Below are 21,035 nucleotides of genomic sequence, written 5' to 3'. Positions count from 1 at the left end.
CATCAGAATCAAATAACAGATAGAAAAATTGACAAAATAGTAGCTTGAGGTGGAAGTTACAAATCTTAATATGTAACAAATCTTACAAATTATTAATTTATTTTTAATTTTTTCCTTCAAATAAAATCCACTTTAATATAGTCTTGCATGTTAATTTTGTGCTGCAATACTAGATTATTTACTTTTATAAAAAAGACTGCAGAAGTAGAGCTGAGCTATTAAGTGAGGGGCTAAAGTTGTGATTTTATTCCCTCTTCTATAAGTGATCTACATCTGAACCAACAAGGGGCGTTCAAAAATAAACGAGCCAAGAGGCATAATTACAGAAACCACTACCTGTATGTGTAGAAGTATTGACCCTGGCTGTTGAGACACTTGTCCCACTGTGACACAAGGCGGTGAATGGCTGTCTCATAAAATTCCAGGAGCTGCGATGTTAACCAGTTCCACATGTACAGCTGGACGTTGTCATCCATAGTGAATCCTTTGCCCCTCGGAGCCTTTTTAAAGTGACTCCCTTCCGATTCACTTCCTGCAGCATGGGACAATAGTTAATGCCCAGCGTCACTCGCAAACCTTGATCACCCTTCACCAAGCGATCACATCAAAACGACCAGGCGATCTCACTCATCGGTTCATTCTGCTTGAGGACAATGCAAAGCCTCATATGGCCAACACAGTCACAGCACTCCTGCAGAAATTCAAATGGGAGGTTCTCGGCCACCCTCCACACAGTCCGGACGTCTCTCCCTGTGATTACACCATTTTTGGTCCCTTTAAAAACGCTCTGAGGGGCAAACAATTCACCTCGGATGACAATGTCCAGCTGTACGTGCAGAACTGGCTAACATCGCAGCCATTCACTGCCTCGTGTCACACTTCTAACATACAGGTACTGTTTTCTGTAATTATGCCTCCGGCTCATTTCTTTTTTAATGCCCCTTATAAATCTACATGGATACACTGCAAATCACACATAAGTGCTGGCAGAGGGTTCATAGAACTACCTTGACAATAATTGTCTATTATTCCACTCTCAAACAGCGTGCAGAAAAAATCAACACCTATATATTTCCACATGAGCTCTGATTTCCCTTATTTTATTACGATGATTGTTTGTCACTATGTAGGTTGGTGTCCACAAAATATTTTCGTATTCGGAGGTGAAAGTTGGGAAGTAAAATTTAATGGGAAGTTTCCACCGCAATGATAAATGCCTTTGTTTTAATTATGTCTTCCCCAAATTCTGTATCACGTCCGTGTCACTCTCTCCCCCATATCTCTTCTTTGAACTTCCTCGATGTACTTACTTAATTCTATCCAGTAAGGATTGCACACCGTGCAGCAGTGCTCCAAAAGAGGATGGACAAGTGAAGTGTAGGCAGTCTCTTTAGTAAGTCTGTTGCACCTTCTAAGCGTTCTGCCTATAAAACGCATTCTTCGGTTTTCCTTCACCACAGCATTTTCTATGTATTCTTTCCAATTTGTTTGCAATTGTAATTCCTAGGTATTTAGTTGAATTTACACCATTTAGATTTGACTGATTTACCAAAGTTTAATGGATTCCTTTCAGCATGCATGTGGATGATCTCACATTTTTCATTATTTAGAGTCAACTGCCAATTTTCGCACTATACACATATCTTTTCTCAATAATTTTACAATTTGTTCTGATCTTGTGGGGATTTTACTAGACAATAAATGGCAGCATCATCTACAAACAACCTAAGACAGCTGCTCAGATTGTCTCCTAAATCGTTTATATAAATAAGGTACGCAGAGGGCCTATAACACTACCTTGGGGAACATCAGAAATCACTTCTGTTTTACTTGATGACTTTGCCAATTACTATGAACTGTGACCTCTCTGACAGGAAACCACGAATCCATTCACATAACTTGAGACGATATTCCATAAGCATGCAATATGACTACAAGTCGCTCGCGAGGTACAGCCTTTGGAAATCTAGAAATATGGAATCAATCTGTAATCCCTTGTCGATAGAACTCAAAACTTTGTATGATTAAAGAGCTAGTCATATTTCGCAAGAACGAAGTTTTCTAAAAGCATGTTGACTGTGTGTCAATAGACTGTTCTGTTCGATGTAATTCATAATGTTTGAACACAATATATGTTCCAACATCCTGCTGCATATCGACATTAATGATACGGGCCTGTAATTAGGTGGATTACTCCTATTGCCTTTCTTGAATATTGGTATGACCTGTGCAATTTTCCAGTCTTTGGGTATGGATCATTTGTTGAGCAAGCAGTTATATATGATTGTTAAGTGTGGAGCTATTGCATCAGCATACTCTGAATACTCTGAAAGGAATCTAAATGGTATACAGTCTGGACTGGGTGACTTGCTTTTCTTAAGTGACTTAAGTTGCTTCACTACTCCAAGGATATCTACCTCTAAGTTAGGTACATTGACAGTCATTCTTGATTCGAATTCTGGAATATTTACTTTGTCGCCTTTGGTGAAGATAACAAAACAGTTCAAAGTCAGATGTCTTTACCACCAGGCTTCTTCTTACAAGAGAAACTTTGTGTCATATTATGTGTTTCAGTTGACACATTCTGCTCACCTTAATTTACAATAATAGGCTGCACATTCACATTTTTCATTTTTCACTTTGTGTTTCATTTAAAAATATCTTCCTCTGCATTTTTTGGCAAGTTACATTCTTCAGAATCGATCTGGGCTCTTCACTTGGTGTACACTGCAAATTTTACACACCAGTACAGTGAGTTGAGATATATAGCTAATCCTTCACATATGATATCATTTAGTATTCAGTATTGATTTTAAACTGTTTTCTTCCTGGTTTTGTACATTCCATGTATTCCCAATTTAATACCCTTTTTCTTGTAGACGTCTCATTGTCTTACTTTTCCAGTGCTTTTCCACATCACTTATGTCATGGCATCTGTGCACAACTAAATCAGCACCATGGTATCGACAATAATCAGCAAATACATTCACATAAATCAACCTAATGTTTCTGCAAACAGCAAACTCATTCAAGGTAACAACTTCTATCAAATATGTAATTCACAGTACAAGACGACTACCTCCCAGATTACATCTTCACTATGCAAGTATTCACCAATAGATACGCAAAACTATGTACTCAATGCAGAGAGAAAACACAATAAAATGAGGAACATGAAAACAAAATTGTCTTTAGGTGCAACAAGATTATGGTTAAAAAAATCTAGGACTCTACTATTGCACAACAGTAGTACAGTAAATATAGTGGGGTACAGCTACCTACTTTTCTCACTGATCCACAAGACCGACGACAAAAATTACTATGAAAGAGTGTGACAGAGAATATGACAGCAATGGAGTTGTGCCCAATCCAAATTTTGCACTTGAATTGCAGTTCATATCCATAAACTTTATATGGCAAATTGTAATGTTTGGATGTTTACATTATCCAATTTTAAAATCAGGAGACAATAGTTCAGATGCATACGATAACTAAAATAGGCAAGTAAAAGCTACTACAGATTACATCTATCAGGCTAACAACCACTCATCAGAGTGCTTACAGCATAGAAAACAAAGATATCAACAAGTTTCAGATCATAAAGCATGCAATCTGGTGAAACTCACAAAATATCGCTTAAGGAATATGACTTCTGTTCATTTCTATTGGTAAAAGTATACTGTTACCTTTAATTTGCATTTGTAAGGGCAGTAACATATTACATCTGGACTCTTGCTCATTCCAAATTCAACTAGGATTCAGTCACAAAAAATATATTACCACTATCAAATCTTCACACTTAATTTCCGAAGATGTAAATGAAAAATGGTATTACTGAGAAGCTCAAATCATTTTTCATAAGCAATCAGTATTAAATTTACTAAGGCATCCAAAGTGACGCCAGTGTAAAAAAAAAAAAAAGTCAAAATATTAATTACAACTTAATATAGGAAAAGAGTTTACATAAATTATTCTAGCCAGAGAATACAAAAGGAAAGAGGCTCTGAATCAAAGAATCATTCCTGTCTGCTATGCTATCCCCAAAAGAAAAAAAATTGAATACCTTAAAATTATAAACAATGAAAATAAGAGGAAGGCTGTTTATAAAACTGACTAGTATATTTCTACTCACACAAATCTAGAAATATTGTACTTATCCTCACCTCAAAAATATGTATCTCAAGTATTTGGTAAATGAAAAGTAAATAAAAGTACTACTGGTGGGAGCAATGGGTAGAATGGTACCGACAGCTAACACAGCACTGAAATTTCCTTCTGTTTTCCTTTTTCTTTAACAAAAAAAAGGGGGGGAGACACAATATTAAGATTTTTCGGCTACAATACAAGTCCTGTACACTATTTTTATTGTTCACACTCTGTCTACTGATAAGCCACAGAAATCTTCCTTATTGTTGTGGACTCTGCAACATAATTTAGGAGAGGATCACTGGTTTGACACATTTCTATTACCAGTTCTTCCAGAGTACAACCTAGGTTGTGCTGCCTACAACTCAAGATTTTCATATGAATACATTTGTAGTGATTGTATGTTGCAATGACGATTATAGTGACACCACACAGTGCGCAAAGTATTTATGTTTAGTGATACGTTCATTGACAGACGTTTATTCTTTGCTTCAGAGTAGTTAATTATTCCTTGCTCCTGTTGAATAAATGTTGTATGCTACTTGGATATGATGCTTTAAAAGTATTGATGCCTCATGGTAACTCTAATGAACAACACTTCTATCAAGAGTACAGATAATTTGGTTCACAATATTAATGACACTGTTTTGCTTTAATAAAGTCACAAAAAGATAAATAATTTTCAAAACAAAATTTACAATATTCAGATATATATGGGCTGAAGTGAACCTTCAGAACACAGCACAATCAATCCACAAGATTTGTTGGATGTTTCACAAAAAGGCATCTGTTTTTAAAGAGCAAAGATACGGGTTTGGTCCCACTGTGGTGCAAATTTTTAATCAGTCAAGAGGATTAAAATAAGCAAATAACTGTCAAGTAGAAACACATCTATGGGCAAAAACTCTTTTTACAATCACAAAATTGGTTAGAAATGTGAACACACAGACCACATGCATAGACTAGGCAGAAGACTAGCAGGAAGGAGGTGAGCATCAAATAATAGAAGAGGGAAAGCAATGGTTGAGACAGGTTTGAGACAAGGTTGTAGCACATTTCTGATCTTATTCCATCTGTATATTGAGCAAGCAGTAAAGGAAACAAAAGAAAAGTTCGGAGTAGGTATTAAAATCCATGGAGAAGAAATAAAAACTTCGCTGATGACATAGTAATTCTGTCAGAGACAGCATAGGACTTGGAAAAGCAGTTGAACGGAATGGACAGTGTCTTGAAAGGAGGGTAAACGATGAACATCAACAAAAGCAAAACGAGGATAATGGAATGTAGTCGAATTAAATCGGGTGATGCTGAGGGAATTAGATAAGGAAATGAACACTTAAAGTAGCAAATGAGTTTCGGTATTTGGGAAGCAAAAAACTGATGATGGTCAAAGTAGAGAGGATATAAAATGTAGACTGGCTATGGCAAGGAAAGCGTTTCTGCAGGAGAGTAGTTTGTTAACATCGAGTATAGATTTAAGTGTCCGGAAATCTTTTCTGAAAGTATTTGTATGGAGTGTAGCCATGTATGGAAGTGAAACATGGACGATAAATAGTTTAGACAAGAAGAGAATAGAAGCTTTCGAAATGTGGTGCTACAGAAGAATGCTGACGATTAGATGGGCAGATCACATAACTAATGAGGAGGTACTGAATAGAACAGGGGAGAAGAGGAATTTGTGGCGCAACTTGACTAGAAGAAGGGATTGGTTGATGGGACATGTTCTGAAGCATAATGGATCACCAATTTAGTATTGGAGGGAAGCATGCAGGGTAAAAATCGTAAAGGGAGACCAAGGGATGAATACAATAAGCAAATTCAGAAGAATGTAGGTTGCAGTAGTTATTTCGAGATGAAGAGGATTGCACAGGATGGAGTAGCATGGAGAGCTGCATCAAACCAGTCTCTGGACTGAAGACCACAACAACAACAAACAAAACCATTATTCAGTCTACAAATGCTGAAAGGAAGACAAGTATCATCCTCTCATGAGGACTACAATATAACTATTACTGATGCTTTGTCAAAAAAGCAAAAAACATCCATGTCGAAGAGTTTTCAACTTTCAATAAGGTAAAGACAGAGAGAACCAAAAATAACAATAAGTTACCTATTGTTACCAATCTGAGCTCGATTCTGATTGCCTCTGCGGTGCCTCACAGTCAGCACAGGATGTTATTACACAAGCCTCTGTTCAGCAATTATTTTTTGTAGTTTTCACCAATGTGGAAGCCACTGTCTTACTGAAAATTTACTGTAAAAATTACTTACGTGACTTTGTACTAATATGAAAGAAGAGAAGCCAAATTATAGAAAAGTGATGACAATATAGAATATATACATTCTGCAGTAATTAAGTACTGCTAGGTGGATATTTGGCAAGAATGCTGGGCACTACAGCAGTGGCAAATAATTTTTTTAGTTTCGTACTGTCCTCTATCTGCTTCTATGTTGCACCAAAACTTTAATCTCTACATATCTATTACATATTGTACCTCATCACTTGTTTTACATATTCTAATATCTGCCTACTGCAGCAATATTTCCCTGTTTTTACCTTCTAGTACCAAGTTAAACATTACTAAATACTATTTAAAATGTTGCACTAGCATTGTCCTACTTGTAGAAAACTTCCTTCTTCCTCTGTACAATCTAGTACATTTTGGCATAAATGTTAATAAATGTCACTTTCATATTTAATGACAATACAAGTGAAGATAGCAAACCATGATAATATACCTTAAATAAAGTAGTAAGTACATCACATAATAGTTATCTGATAAATGAGGACTTACCTGTCGACGATATACTTCTTCTTCAAGACGTTGTTCTATATTTGACGATTTTCGATTATGCCCGCTACTTTCACTACCCCACAATTCTGACAGACTCAATAATGGCCCACTACTGCAACAAAAATAGGTGAATTATTCAATAAAGGATTAAATTTTAGAGTAGTTCAAATTTAAATGGACTGTGATAATATTTTTCTAAATTATCAGCATTTTTCTAATTTCTAATATTAACAATGGTGTTTTCAAAGCACCCAAAGCATGTTAGCTTATTGCTATAGTGTGAGCCTGGTGTTATTGTGTTGTTGTTGTGGTCTTCAGTCCTGAGACTGGTTTGATGCAGCTCTCCATGCTACTCTATCCTGTGCAAGCTTCTTCATCTCCCAGTACCTACTGCAACCTACATCCTTCTGAATCTGCTTAGTGTATTCATCTCTTGGTCTCCCCCTATGATTTTTACCCTCCACGCTGCCCTCCAATACTAAATTGGTGATCCCTTGATGCCTCAGAACATGTCCTACCAACCGATCCCTTCTTCTGGTCAAGTTGTGCCACAAACTCCTCTTCTCCCCAATCCTATTCAATACTTCCTCATTAGTTATGTGATCTACCCATCTAATCTTCAGCATTCTTCTGTAGCACCACATTTCAAAAGCTTCTATTCTCTTCTTGTCCAAACTATTTACCGTCCATGTTTCACTTCCATACATGGCTACACTCCATACAAATACTTTCAGAAATAACTTCCTGACACTTAAATCTATACTCGATGTTAACAAATTTTTCTTCTTCAGAAACGCTTTCCTTGCCATTGCCAGTCTACATTTTATATCCTCTCTACTTCGTCCATCATCAGTTATTTTGCTCCCCAAATAGCAAAACTCCTTTACTACTTTAAGTGTCTCATTTCCTAATCTAATACCCTCAGCATCACCCGACTTAACTCGACTACATTCCATTATCCTCGTTTTGCTTTTGTTGATGTTCATCTTATATCCTCCCTTCAAGACACCATCCATTCCGTTCAACTGCTCTTCCAAGTCCTTTGCTGTCTCTGACAGAATTACAATGTCATCGGCGAACTTCAAAGTTTTTATTTCTTCTCCATGGACTTTAATACCTACTCCAAATTTTTCTTTTGTTTCCTTTACTGCTTGCTCAATATAGAGATTGAATAACATCGGGGAGAGGCTACAACCCTGTCTCACTCCCTTCCCAACGACTGCTTCCCTTTCATGTCCCTCAACTCTTATAACTGCCATCTGGTTTCTGTACAAGTTGTAAATAGCCTTTCGCTCCCTGTATTTTACGCCTGCCACCTTTAGAATTTGAAAGAGAGTATTCCAGTCAACATTGTCAAAAGCTTTCTCTAAGTCTACAAATGCTAGAAACGTAGGTTTGCCTTTCCTTAATCTTTCTTCTAAGATAAGTCGTAAGGTCAGTATTGCCTCACGTGTTCCAGTATTTCTACGGAATCCAAACTGATCTTCCCCGAGGTTGGCTTCTACTAGTTTTTCCATTCGTCTGTAAAGAATACGTGTTAGTATTTTGCAGCTGTGACTTATTAAACTGATAGTTCGGTAATTTTCACATCTGTCAACCCCTGCTGGTGTTATTATGCCAGAGCAAATAAGTTCTGACATGGGTGCACATAGTGCCTTTTGACTTTTAGGCAATTCAACCTTAATGAAGATCACAGAATCAGGCAATACTAATGTTGTCATGCTCCTTTTGGAAATTATTAGCAGATTGTGTACACTACTTCACAGCACAGTGGCCAAGGCTTTCCAAGCAGAAATCAGCACCAGCTTTCAGTGAAAATCCCTTGTAACTTCATACTGGCTCTCCATTTAAAGAGGTAATGACTATTCCTAGTCTCATCACAAGATCATTTCTGCAAAAAAGCATTATCCCCTTGCCACATAATGTAAAATGCAAGTGATTGCAACTCATCAAGGCACCAACATTTTAGGTGAAGTTGAAGAGAGATTTGAAGCACTGTTAAATGCCAAAATTCTATGATAGGCCCAATATTCTGCCCTACCATGTCTGTTTACAGAAGCAAGGGCTCTGATACGGTTTCAAAGAGATGCTGTCCTCTCTCAAACTAATTACAACAAAGCATTCTTTTCCCATAGTTTGAGGATAAACCAACATATTTAAAAAGTAGTAAAACCTTCATTCACAAGAAACTGTAAACCATGTTGCATAATTCCAGGGTGCACCTCTCACTAACAGTACTGGATGGAGTCCGAGGTTTGCAACAAAGATCCGTGCTTTCTTCCAGAAAAACCCCTGTATTTTCCCTGGCTACCACCTCAAAATGTTTCATTTATATGTGACTTGCCCTTGTGATAATGAAATGAAAGCATTTGCCCCAAAATAAGGGAATAAGTTTGCAGAAATCTGTAAATTTGTCTTGCAAAACTGAAAAATATTAATTGATAACTGAATAAATTTTGGGTACCAAAATGAAGAAATTTACAATATTTAATTACTTCTACTTAGTTAAAGTACCAGAAGTAATCGGAAAACTCCATTGTCTGCTTCTGTAAATAAAGCTGTGGCCCCAATGCAGCCCAGTCACTTTCGTATCATCTGGCGTCTTCTATCTGCCTGGTGTACTCAATTGAAATATATGTGATAGAACAGAATTTACTACTCTCAGCATTATTTGGAATTGTTCTTGTACCCCGTTGACTTTTACAAGCCTTGAAACTGGAACAGAGAGGCCTTGTTTCGAAACCTTTGTGTTTTTTGACTAATGATAATTAGCCTGGGATGGCTGTCAATTTTCTGGATGTAATACAATTCATACATGAGACTTTAATGTATACAAATAAAAACCAATATCTAGGCAGACCATAAACTGCAAGGATTCAGTCCAATTCAGTTAGTGGTGTAACATTATTTACACAGAGCAGTACAATGGAATCAATAACAAATAATCAGGCTGCAGGAGAAACCACATACAGAGTTCTACTTATAGTAGCTGCATACATTTGCAGAGCATCATCTGCTGACAGGATCTTAACCACCATTTGTTCCATCACAGTTTAATATCCTCACCAGCAGACATCAATAACAGCATGAAGGCATTACAGCTCTTGAAAACAGAGAATCATCAGAGGCAAGTCACTTGGGTTCAGCTGCTCTCTCAGAACAGGACAAGCAAGCAGCTGCAGCTCAGTCTTAAATAGCAGGCCGCATGACCTCTTTCAAATTTCGCATAGCTGCTATTTGAAAATACCTGCCTGTGGACTTGGATATTTTGGTTATCGCTGTTGGCATTCCTTCTGTGTTTTGCTCATGACGAACCTGACTTGTTTATGGATTACGCGTTCGTATCAGGCACATCACAAAACAGAGAAGTCAAGAATAGGAGCATTTACCTGCAATGTCATCAGCTTCACTATCAGGCGCATAATGTAACAGATCATGATGTCACTATTCTTTTATTTTATTGTGATCTAACCCTTGCATATTGTGTTTGTTTTGTAGACGAAACACCTTGCCCAATACCAGGCCTCTAGAATTTTTGGTAATCTGTAGTTCACTGAGTTACTTTATTACAAGAAAACCCACTAGATGGAAAATGGCACCATCAAAAATGACCTGGTCTGCTACATAGACCCTGAACAGCCTGAATTGGCCTAAGTTAGTACTTAAGCTCATTGCTTTGAGCCAGAAATGTAACTACTGTTATGCATATTCATTCATTCATTCAAGACGTGGTCAGTTACCAATTTCTAAAGTTTCAGTTTATTATATGTCCACAGGGTTGTGAGTGTAATTTAAGAAGGCTGAGGTAGAAGCTATATCTGGCACTCTGCACCATTCTTCCTCTATAGTACAGTCAACAACTTTTCCCTCAGCACCATCGGTTTACCGACAACCACCGAGCATTCAATTTTTACCACGAGACATCAAACTTTTCGGTGAGCAAAATGACATACCACGTTTCAAAACCACACCACTTCACCCTGAAGCAAATGGTCTCACTGAAAGCATTGTAAGCATATTCAAATCTCATATAACAAAAGCCAACGCAGCAGTACAATAAGGATAATGCACTATTAATTTTTCTTTCACAATAAAGAGGCACTCCACATGATACAAAATCTCCAGTAGAAAAATTGTGTGGAAGACTGCACTGTACACTAATGTCAATACTAAAGCCACTCATTCATCTACAGACCAACCACACTCAGCCAAGAATAAAGTTTTTCAAAGTCACTGATCAAGTACTCATTACAAAAATGGAAACAAATAGTGGGTACCAGCCAAGGTGATATATTTCTGAACATAATGTACAGGGTCAGAACTAACAACAGTGTCACAACACGGCATAGAAACCAAATGAAGCCACAATGTGTGCATGCACATATAGCTGGAGCTCCTGGGCCGTTTCTTTTACAGACTCATATGACTAAGATGCAGCCGGCTGTCTTGATGGAATTACAATTGCAGCCAGCAGTTCTCCCCAACTTCACCACAAGCAGTGAGACCCAGATGCAGCAAACCAACGTCCTGATGGAGGATAGCATAGTGCCTCACCCCACAGACAGAGATATGATGTTGACGCAGCGGATTAGCCGGACCAAGTACCCATCACCCAGGTTTTAGGTACAGCTTTCCTCAGCTGCAGGGGGCAAATGCAAGAGGGAGCAGCAAGTGTGTATCTACTATAATTCGGATGGTGGTAGTCCCTACGAAACATGAAACAATCTTTGTCAACACCCCGTTTCTCATCCAACAAGGGAAGCTGTATCCTCCAGAAAATATAGTATACAGCCTACATAGATGAGCAATGAGCTGCTTATGACTCAAGAGCCAAGGACTATATCACATCCAGCCGCCAAACATTAATAGAAGCATACAAACAGTTCCACTCATCTTGGAATACCTCAAAACAATCAGACAGAATCAGAACAGTGTCGTAGGACTCGTCTGCACTCTCCACCAAGAAGAGGCAAACTGGACATTACACAAGTGACAGTAGTCACTGTTCACTACACCAGTATTGAAAGATGGATCAGTACAAGTGAACTTTGAACTACATTACTGTCAGTAAATCATTGTAAATTGTTGATCATCTGTACTGTAACCTATTTTTGCCATTGCTGTTGTCTAACTTTACTTGGTCTCATGACGAATCTGTATAGTTGCTGCATGCAAGCAAACCACCACATAACATTAACTACTTTGGTAGTAGGGAGAGATGGTGAGGGTTATCTTCCTGTCACATTTGTATGTTTGAAGTAAAGTGCATTTGGTGAATATAACAGGAGACTAGCTTTAAGAAACAGTACTGCTAATGTCAATTTTGTGGGATGTAATATTCTACTAAATACAGAGGCAAAACATTACGTCCACAAGCCACCGCGTGGTCGAATGGTGGTGCTACAGGCATGTGGCACAATAAAGAAAGCATAAGTGAAGCGAGTTAAAGAGCAATCATTCTAATGATGATACAGGTCATAAATGGGAAAATCCACCACCATGAGTGACTTTGACAAAGCATAGACTGTTTTGGTTCATCGCATGGGAACGAGCACCTTGAAAATGGCAAAGCTGGTTGGCTAGCAACCTGCTACTGCCATGAGAATCTATGGAAAGTAGCTGAATGACAGTGAAACCATGTGTGTTCGACAACATGCTGTACATTCACACCTCAGCACAGAACCTGATGGTTGGAGGTCTGCACACTCTGTAAACCAGGACAGGTGGCAATCTGCGGCAGATCTGATGACAAAATTCATTGCTGGTGCACACACAAGTATTTAGGAGCACACCGTTGAGTGCACACTGTTGATCAAGGAGTTCAGCAACAGGCGACACCTATGTGTTCCCATGCTGACAATGACATCATCACTTACAATAGCAGATGGCACAGGATCATCGAAACTGGAAAATGGATCAATTGAAAGGTGTCATCTCCTCAGATGAACCACATTTCTTGTTACACCAAGTCAATGGTTATATCCAGATACGCACCGGTACAGCTGAACGTCTGCTTGAAATGTGCACTGTGCAATGAACAGACTGGTGGAACAATATTATACTTTGAGGACCATTCAACTTGGCTTCCTTGGGATCTGCGATAGTAATTGGAGGCACCATGACAGAACTGAATTATGTGAACATTATTGTTGACCACACATCCCCTATCATACCTGAGGTATTTCCTGATGGCAATGGCATCTTCCAGCAGGATACATGTCCATACCATCAGGCCAAATCATCTACAGGAGTTTGAGGAGCATAACAATGAATTAATATTGGTGTCTTGGCCACCAGATTCATCCAGTCTGAATGCTATGGAACCAACACACCATTAAGCATGTGATCACTATACTTTAGCTTGTCAGTGTATATTCAGTCTCAAAAAGTGACTTTTCCACTCAATGGCAGAATCAGACAGGCATTTGGGTTTGTACAGTCCTTTCCAGATCACTTATGTGAGATAAGATACGGACATCTGGACCATACTACACTGAAAATGAACTGGGGTAACTAATGTAACAGGTCACTGAGCTGCTGCAGTATGAAATAGTGAATGCTAGTGTTGTGATGGATGTTTCCCAAATTATACTTAGAAGATGTTACAGCTACATTCTAGCCTAGTCTTTTCTACAGCTATCCTTTAGCATCAAAATACAGGACTTTTGACGTTAAGGTAAAGTCTGTAGTGCACATTTTACACTAACTTTCTGTGTTTGAGAACCAGTCATAAAACTTGGAACAAATATATAAAAATACTTGTTGAGGTGTGGACCATTTTACTCATGCCAAAAAGCACTCATTGGAATGATCTGTCTTTCTGGTGATGGTCGTTGCTATCTTATTGATGGTGAGTATTTCTACTTAGCACTATCACTGTCTTGCTGTTGTCACTAAGCAATTGTCACCTACATCAGCCACTCCTTATATATCATTTGAGGTTGTGCTCGCATCAAAAGAAGATTAGTTATTCTCTGGAATGTGAATAACATAAACTCTAAAACAGAGTTCTGTTATTTCATATGGGAAATTGTAAACATCGTATTCGACAGTCAATATGGTGTAGCCAACAGCATTAATCGACAGGTACCCTACGTATCACGTACACTAAATGACATGCACAATACTGCATTGCATCTTAAAAAAATTCTGCGCGCTGTCACTGCAATTTGCAGACATAGGATCATTCACAATAAGGAGAAAGCATTGGAGCAGACCTTGCACAGCTCTCAAACTGGAAATGGAGGAGCTAGATCTGCAATGAATAGAAGATGACTCTGGAAAAGGTGTGGAAGGAATTGGATCTGCCACTCTTACATCCCCAGTTCTGCACAAGTATTTATTTTAACGATATCATTTACAATGTGAACAAATAGTCAGGCTCCGTCAGATTGCAATTTTGTCAACAGAGTCTAAGATGCAGCATAGGATGTGCAGGATTCACACACACTGAGATGATAAATATTGACAATAATCACATATGGGCAGATGTAAATCTTTGAGAAACCACGGAAGAAAGGCATCGGGTCACTTTGGACAGGAATTCCCAGAGATACAGTCACAGGACAAAACACCTTTCCAGATAAATTAACAAGTACTGTTTACTATAAATTATCTGTACTACTGGAGAACATTATCCTTGAAAAAAGCCATAAATGTTTAGATGACAAGTGAATGCTCAAGAAAGTCCAGTAGCATGGCCTCCACATTCACTCCACCTCAATCACTTAGATTTCTGATATGGGGACCTTTAAAAGCACTACTGTGTTCCACATTCATCAACAACATGGACACATTACAAGACTGCGTGTCCAAGCATGTCACCAAATCTGAGGGCAGTCAAGTGTGCTCACAAGACCTCATGATTCTTGAATGAAAAGGCCTGAAATATGTGTAACAATGAGTGGTAACCACACTGAGTATCTCATGTAGTGTCATCAGACAGAGGAAAGGAAAAAGATATGAAACACTCAGTGAGAAAATGAAGCACACTTGTGAAGCCAAAAGTTGATTGTTAAAACTTATTTTCAATACTGTGTTGTGAAAGAAAGGATATTTCTTTTCAGCACTAAATTTTACTGTAGCTGTGAACATCCGTGAAGTTCAAAAACATTATACTGGAAAGTTCCTGTGAAACTGTGAATGCCATCATAAGTTTCATTAAGCCTTGAAGAACATTACTTACCTACTGCATAAAATATACATTCAACAACGATCATACGATCATGGCACCGTTCCATCATTTTACCACCAGTAGACTGTAACTCCAATCGAACAGTTCAATGCATTACAAGTAATCCTCAGTAGGCACTGTTTATACTGCAACTGTCACTTATGTAATGGCCAACACATTTCTGATGTAAATTGAAGTGACTTAATAAACTGCCTGTAATACTGTCACTAAGCAACTGTCACCTACATCAGCCACTCCTTATATATCATTTGAGGTTGTGCTGGCATCAAAAGAAGATTAGTTATTCTCTGGAATGTGAATAACATAAACACTAAAACAGAATTCTGTTATTTCATATGGGAAATTGTAAACATCGTATTCGACAGTCAATATGGTGTAGCCATGTTTCAACAATAATCTAATTTTCCTATAAAAACTGATCAAAACCATAAGAAGATCAATCCTCTTCTGTACCCTGTCATTAGGTATGTTCACTTCCAAAACACATTTATGATGTAAAATTACTGTGGTAGCAATTTTCAAACAAGCTGTGTGGTTTCCGTTTGATTATTTAAATAACTTCGATATGTCAGTAGTAGTTTTATTTAATGAAGAATTATGTTTTTTTTTTTTTCAGAATATTCAACACAACTGACATTGAAATACTCATGTAAATTCCCTGGCTTTTCATCTGGATATTACATGGGTTCAGCTGAGAAAGGTAGCAACAAGAATTTCTACAGGTTTCCAGAACAGCCTCAAGAGTTGCTTCTGAAATGGAAAAGTTTTGTAAAGTGTCACCTGATGTGAACTGTGATAATTATTTTGTTTGAGAAGATCATTTTTTCGAAGAAGATTCTATGAATAAAACTAGGCACAGGCTAAACAGGGGTATGTTTCCAAAACATGTCGCAGGTGTTCCCTGTGAAATTGCTAATATCAGTAGTGAATCAGGTGAAACAGTTGTTAATAGAAAATTAGGCTTACCAAGCACTAGTGGTGCTATGGCAAGTGTTCATTATACAGCTGCTAATACAAGAAGTGAAACTGGTGTTAATGAACTACAAAGCTTTAGTTGTGCTGGGGCAAGTAGTTCTCATGCAGCTGTACGACAGATAAAAGAAAATTTTTATTGTGTGCTTGAGGAATAAAAAGTTAGTTTTGTTTTCATTTCACTGTTTTTATCCACCTTTCCTACTTTTGGTACTTAGTATTGATGTCTTCTTTTTGTGTTGAAGCATTTACAATCTTAAGATGTAGGAACATTTTTTTAAGAAACTAGATGTAGGAACATTTTTTTAAGAAACTAATGGTCAGTAGTACAACTTCCCTGGGTATTTACTCACAAATTACAGTCCTGAGCATAGTTGAAACAAATTTTAGAATTCTTCATTAATTAACACAGTGATATAAGATTTCTTAATTGAACCTCTTTAACTGCCAATTATTCTCTTAATAATAGTTTTCTACCCCCCCCCCCCCCTACCCCGCAGCTGTGTTTAAATTGCTGTGTTTAAATTGTTTTTTTATGATGCTAGCCAATAATTACATAGAATGCTCAGGAAACTGAGATAAGAAAATTAAAAGCAAATAAAACCTACAATATTACTCAGTAATATCTGTAGTCCAATTTAGCTACTACAGTTTTTATTTAGCTTGTGACAGTTATTTAGACTACAATCTTGTTTCGAGTTCTGTCAGTTTCAAGTGTTGCATCTAGTTCTTATGATGCACAAAACGTCCTGGAGCTTTTATAGGTTGATAGAAATCAATGTGTGTCAGTTTGCAAGACTCTTTTTGATGTTTGCATCCAACAGCAGCTGCTCAAGAAAACATCATAGGAGCAGCCGCTGTCAGACACAAACGTCAAAAATAGACTTGTAAACTGACACACTTATATTGATTTCTATCAGCATATAAAAGCTCCAGACCCAACACTTGAAACTGACAGTAAGTCAAAACAAGCTTTTAGTGTAAATAACTGTAGCTAAATAAAATTTAGCAGCTAAATTGGACTACAAATATTCCAGAATAATAGGCTTGTCACCGCTGTATTCTAATGTGCTATAGCTGTGTTTAAATTGTTTTTTTATGATGCTAGCCAATAATTACATAGAATGCTCAGGAAACTGAGATAAGAAAATTAAAAGCAAATAAAACCTACAATGTACATAAGCTAGGAGGGATGCAATCTGCAATGCTTATTCTTTTTTAGTTCATGATCATACCACTAGAGGCGCTGCTATCAGTTTGTTTTTCCCTCTTTTAACATGGAAGTTGTGTTTCTCTTTTCTTGTTTTTCTGTGGTGACACCTACCTTTAAATATCTTGCTATGTGTTTAAATAATTTAATGTTTTATGGCAGTCTACAAGATCATTCCGATCACGTGATTTTTAGCAAGCTTGGGTACATAACACAATAGCTACTGGTATAATATGTGTTTTACTTAATGATTTATAATGTTCACTATTCTTTTTTACATATCTCAAGCCCAAAATAAACCAATACTCCAATAATTTTACACACAGAAATTTACCAGATGCCCTTGTGTTCTAATTCTCACTTCACAGACATATCAAATCTTACCTTGTTGAAGTGTTATCATAATGGCCACTCCTCCTCATTTGGAATACATTTGACCCACCTGAAAATTATTGTTGCAAAAATGTGACTACAACTGCTAATACAATGTGATTATTTCAGATTTAACTATAATCAGACTACTAACAAGATTTCCAAAATTAATTTACTTTAAAATAGAGGACGTATGTCATCCTTTCCTGATGTGCAAATCCTAGCATTACAGTTTTCTACCAAGGCCACTAGCTAACAAAAAAAAAAAAGACATTTTAATACAAAGTACACTAAATTCGATAAAAAATGCCACTATATTATGGGAGGTACAAAAGCAACACAAAGCTGCAAATCTTCAATGAGCCAGACACACAGATACTGTACAGTAGATGGCTGGAAGGATGTAGTATGGTCTGATGAGTTGTGATTTTGCCCCTTCTCAAACAACACAAGGTGCTGAGTGCACCAACTGCCCATGTAACTCGCATGTGTGGAGAATGTAATTCAATCTGGAGGTGATCCTTTCACACTTCGGGGTGTTGTTTTCCATACCATGACTTGGGATCACCCATTCAGATTGTCACGAAAATGAACCACAATATTTGTTTCCACATTCTTGGTAAGGATATGGGAGATGTTAGTGAGGAGCAAGGAGAGCATTTTCACCAGGGCATTAAAGTGGTGGAAAAACGCTACCAAGGCCACTGGAACACCAACATGATGGGGGACTACTTTTGGTCACTTCACCGAGAAGTTCAACAAGCAACTCATCATAGAAGAAGCTACACAAGAAGCTTCAAAGAAAAAAGAGAAATAAAATACAAACCAATTCCAGCTGACAAGTGAAACCTCTATTAACACACATCATTGTTTTAAGTAGCTTACTGTAAATACAAACCATGCTTATGTTGTAACAAAGTGTTTCATTAATTTCCCCGTTTACCGTATAGCATAGGATTTTTATACTAAAGGCTAGATATGGATTCAGCTCATAAAAATCTATAAAGATCAGCTATCAAAGTAAAAAAAGTTTTTCAAAAAAAGTTTTTCGTTGGCCTGTGTTATTGATATAACCACTCCAAGGCAAGTAACAATGAATGGTCCAATAAATTAGGACAGATACATTCATGCACAGCCTTCAGAGCACAAGACATTCTGTCGTGCTGCCATTCTGTCTGTGTCAACGAATCAGACAGAATGACACTCTAATGAGTTTCAGTGAAACCATGACAAGCTCTTTGATGATGGCCAGCATGCTATCTGCTTGCTGACTACAACACTGAGGCAGCCAAACATGATGTATACAACAGCCATGATCTGGCACTGCTGCCTACTTGGTCACTGCAGATGACAAGACTGGTGAGTGGCCAGCCCTCCTCCACTACTGGGTCACTGCAGATAATCTGCAAGCCACCATTTATGCATTGAATGGGCAAAGTGCTTCCCCACAGCCTCCTTGCTGATTCGTGAGAATGCTGCAGTTTCAGTCAATCCCACAGTGGTGACTGGAGCCACTCCACACAACCAGCATTTTTGTCCACAGGCAGCAGACTGCACCTTCAAGAGTGCTGAGGTGGTATCTGACCTGGGTAACTGCAGTACACCCGGCAGGCCATACCTGCCTTGCCTGCTACTGTTGCAAGCACCGCACGCAGCCGAGTCTCTGACCTGCGGAGTGATGTCGTGTCGTGATGTCGAAACATCAGCATTCCTCCACAGCATGTAAAACCGCACCCCACCTCTGCCTGCAGCTTTGAAGATGCTTTAGCTTTGTAAACTTGTCTGACTGATAATTGTAATTACAGATAATACTGTATCATTGACATCTCGAGGTGTGCATCGAACCACTCACCGTCACACTTTGCTCAACCTCTTGATTACAGCATGAACCGAGCCCCAAGTCACAATGCATACACCGAAAATGACATATAAGAAGTGCTGAAATGAAATGATGACATCCTTAAGCATGCGAACAAAGGCAAAGGGAAAATGTACCAGAAAACACATTAAACACCAAGCCAGACTGATGCCAGTAAAGAGGCATTCAGGAAACAGAGAATAAGGGCTAAGTATAGACAATATTGCATTGGAACCTGAAAATGTTCAGCTTAGACCAATACTGTGGTATATAACACCCAAGAGCTGGAAAACAAGAGAATATCATGATCAAAAAGAAAGGGAAAAAAGCCATGATTACAGACAACTACAGTGATGGACATAAAATTGTTCCTAATTACAACACTTCATATGGTAATAGAAGACCTCTATTGCAGGAAATTATACCAGATTATGTAAAGATCATCTATATGTGAATGCTATTTCCAACATTCAGTGGTTCACGCAAGAAAGGCAACAATTTAATCAGACACATTGTATTAACTGATTACTATGTTTGTAGCCATAAAAACAAAGATCTAATTTCAAACAATAAATATAATTAAACGTAGAATAAATGACATAGGCCCACAGACAGGTGCTCCTTGTGAACGTAAAACAGATTAAATGAAAAAACTTCATGTTTCACATATGAATTAGTATGATATGTTCATTCCACTAATCTCAAGTGAAGGATGCGAAATGCATCGAAAAATTTAAATTACTATTTACATATTTTTGATATGAATATAATAGAGGGAGACATTCCACGTAGGAAAAAATATATCTACCAGCGCTTTCTCGTTTGGTAAGTCACAATATATTTACATATTTTCATTTACATACTACTAAAATAATTGTAATAAATATAAAATGACAAATGCAAAGTCCATAGAATCATTCCTAAGCTGCAGTATCTAAGTGAAAGTTCATAGTGTTAACTTCTTCTGATTGTATTACCACACTTACGATGTGTGAAAAATCAAGTATTACATACCACTTACATGTTCTTGGACTCAAAATACTTGAACTTAGATTCAGAAATTATAATATCATAAGTCATTATGAAATGAAAGTAAAATAAGCAATGATACCCTTTCTTTTGTCCAAATGTGGCATTGCCAATAAAAATTTGTTAAGACATTTCTACATCTACATCTACATCTACATCCATACTCCGCGAGCCACCTTACGGTGTGTGGTGGAGGGTACTTATTGTACCACTATCTGATCCCCCCTTCCCTGTTCCATTCACGAATTGTGCGTGGAAAGAACGACTGCTTGTAAGTCTCCGTATTTGCTCTAATTTCTCGGATCTTTTCGTTGTGATCATTACGCGAGATATATGTGGGCGGTAGTAATATGTTGCCCATCTCTTCCCGGAATGTGCTCTCTCGTAATTTCGATAATAAACCTCTCCGTATTGCGTAACGCCTTTCTTGAAGTGTCCGCCACTGGAGCTTGTTCAGCA

The 21,035-nt window shown here is 37.8% G+C and overlaps 1 protein-coding gene across 2 annotated transcripts in view; it reads right to left on the bottom strand.

Moving 5' to 3' along the window:
* The window catches only part of LOC126484058 (uncharacterized), a 245,360-nt gene that overhangs the window by 164,080 nt on the left and 60,245 nt on the right, over nucleotides 1-21,035 (bottom strand). For both annotated transcript variants that reach the window (XR_007587804.1, XM_050107411.1), the window contains exons 4-5: nucleotides 17,702-17,759; nucleotides 6,942-7,053 (exon numbers count right to left, since the gene is read on the bottom strand). Coding sequence is in view for 1 of the 2 variants with exons in the window: in XM_050107411.1 (XP_049963368.1) it covers nucleotides 6,942-7,053; nucleotides 17,702-17,759 (170 nt within the window). In the remaining variant the exon portion in view is untranslated. The remainder of the gene's footprint in view (nucleotides 1-6,941; nucleotides 7,054-17,701; nucleotides 17,760-21,035) is intronic.

The sequence above is a fragment of the Schistocerca serialis genome, chromosome 1 (assembly GCF_023864345.2).
Source record: "Schistocerca serialis cubense isolate TAMUIC-IGC-003099 chromosome 1, iqSchSeri2.2, whole genome shotgun sequence".
NCBI classification, from domain to species: domain Eukaryota; kingdom Metazoa; phylum Arthropoda; class Insecta; order Orthoptera; family Acrididae; genus Schistocerca; species Schistocerca serialis.
Note: the sequence above shows the minus strand (reverse complement) of the source record. Positions and strands in the feature narration are given on the sequence as shown.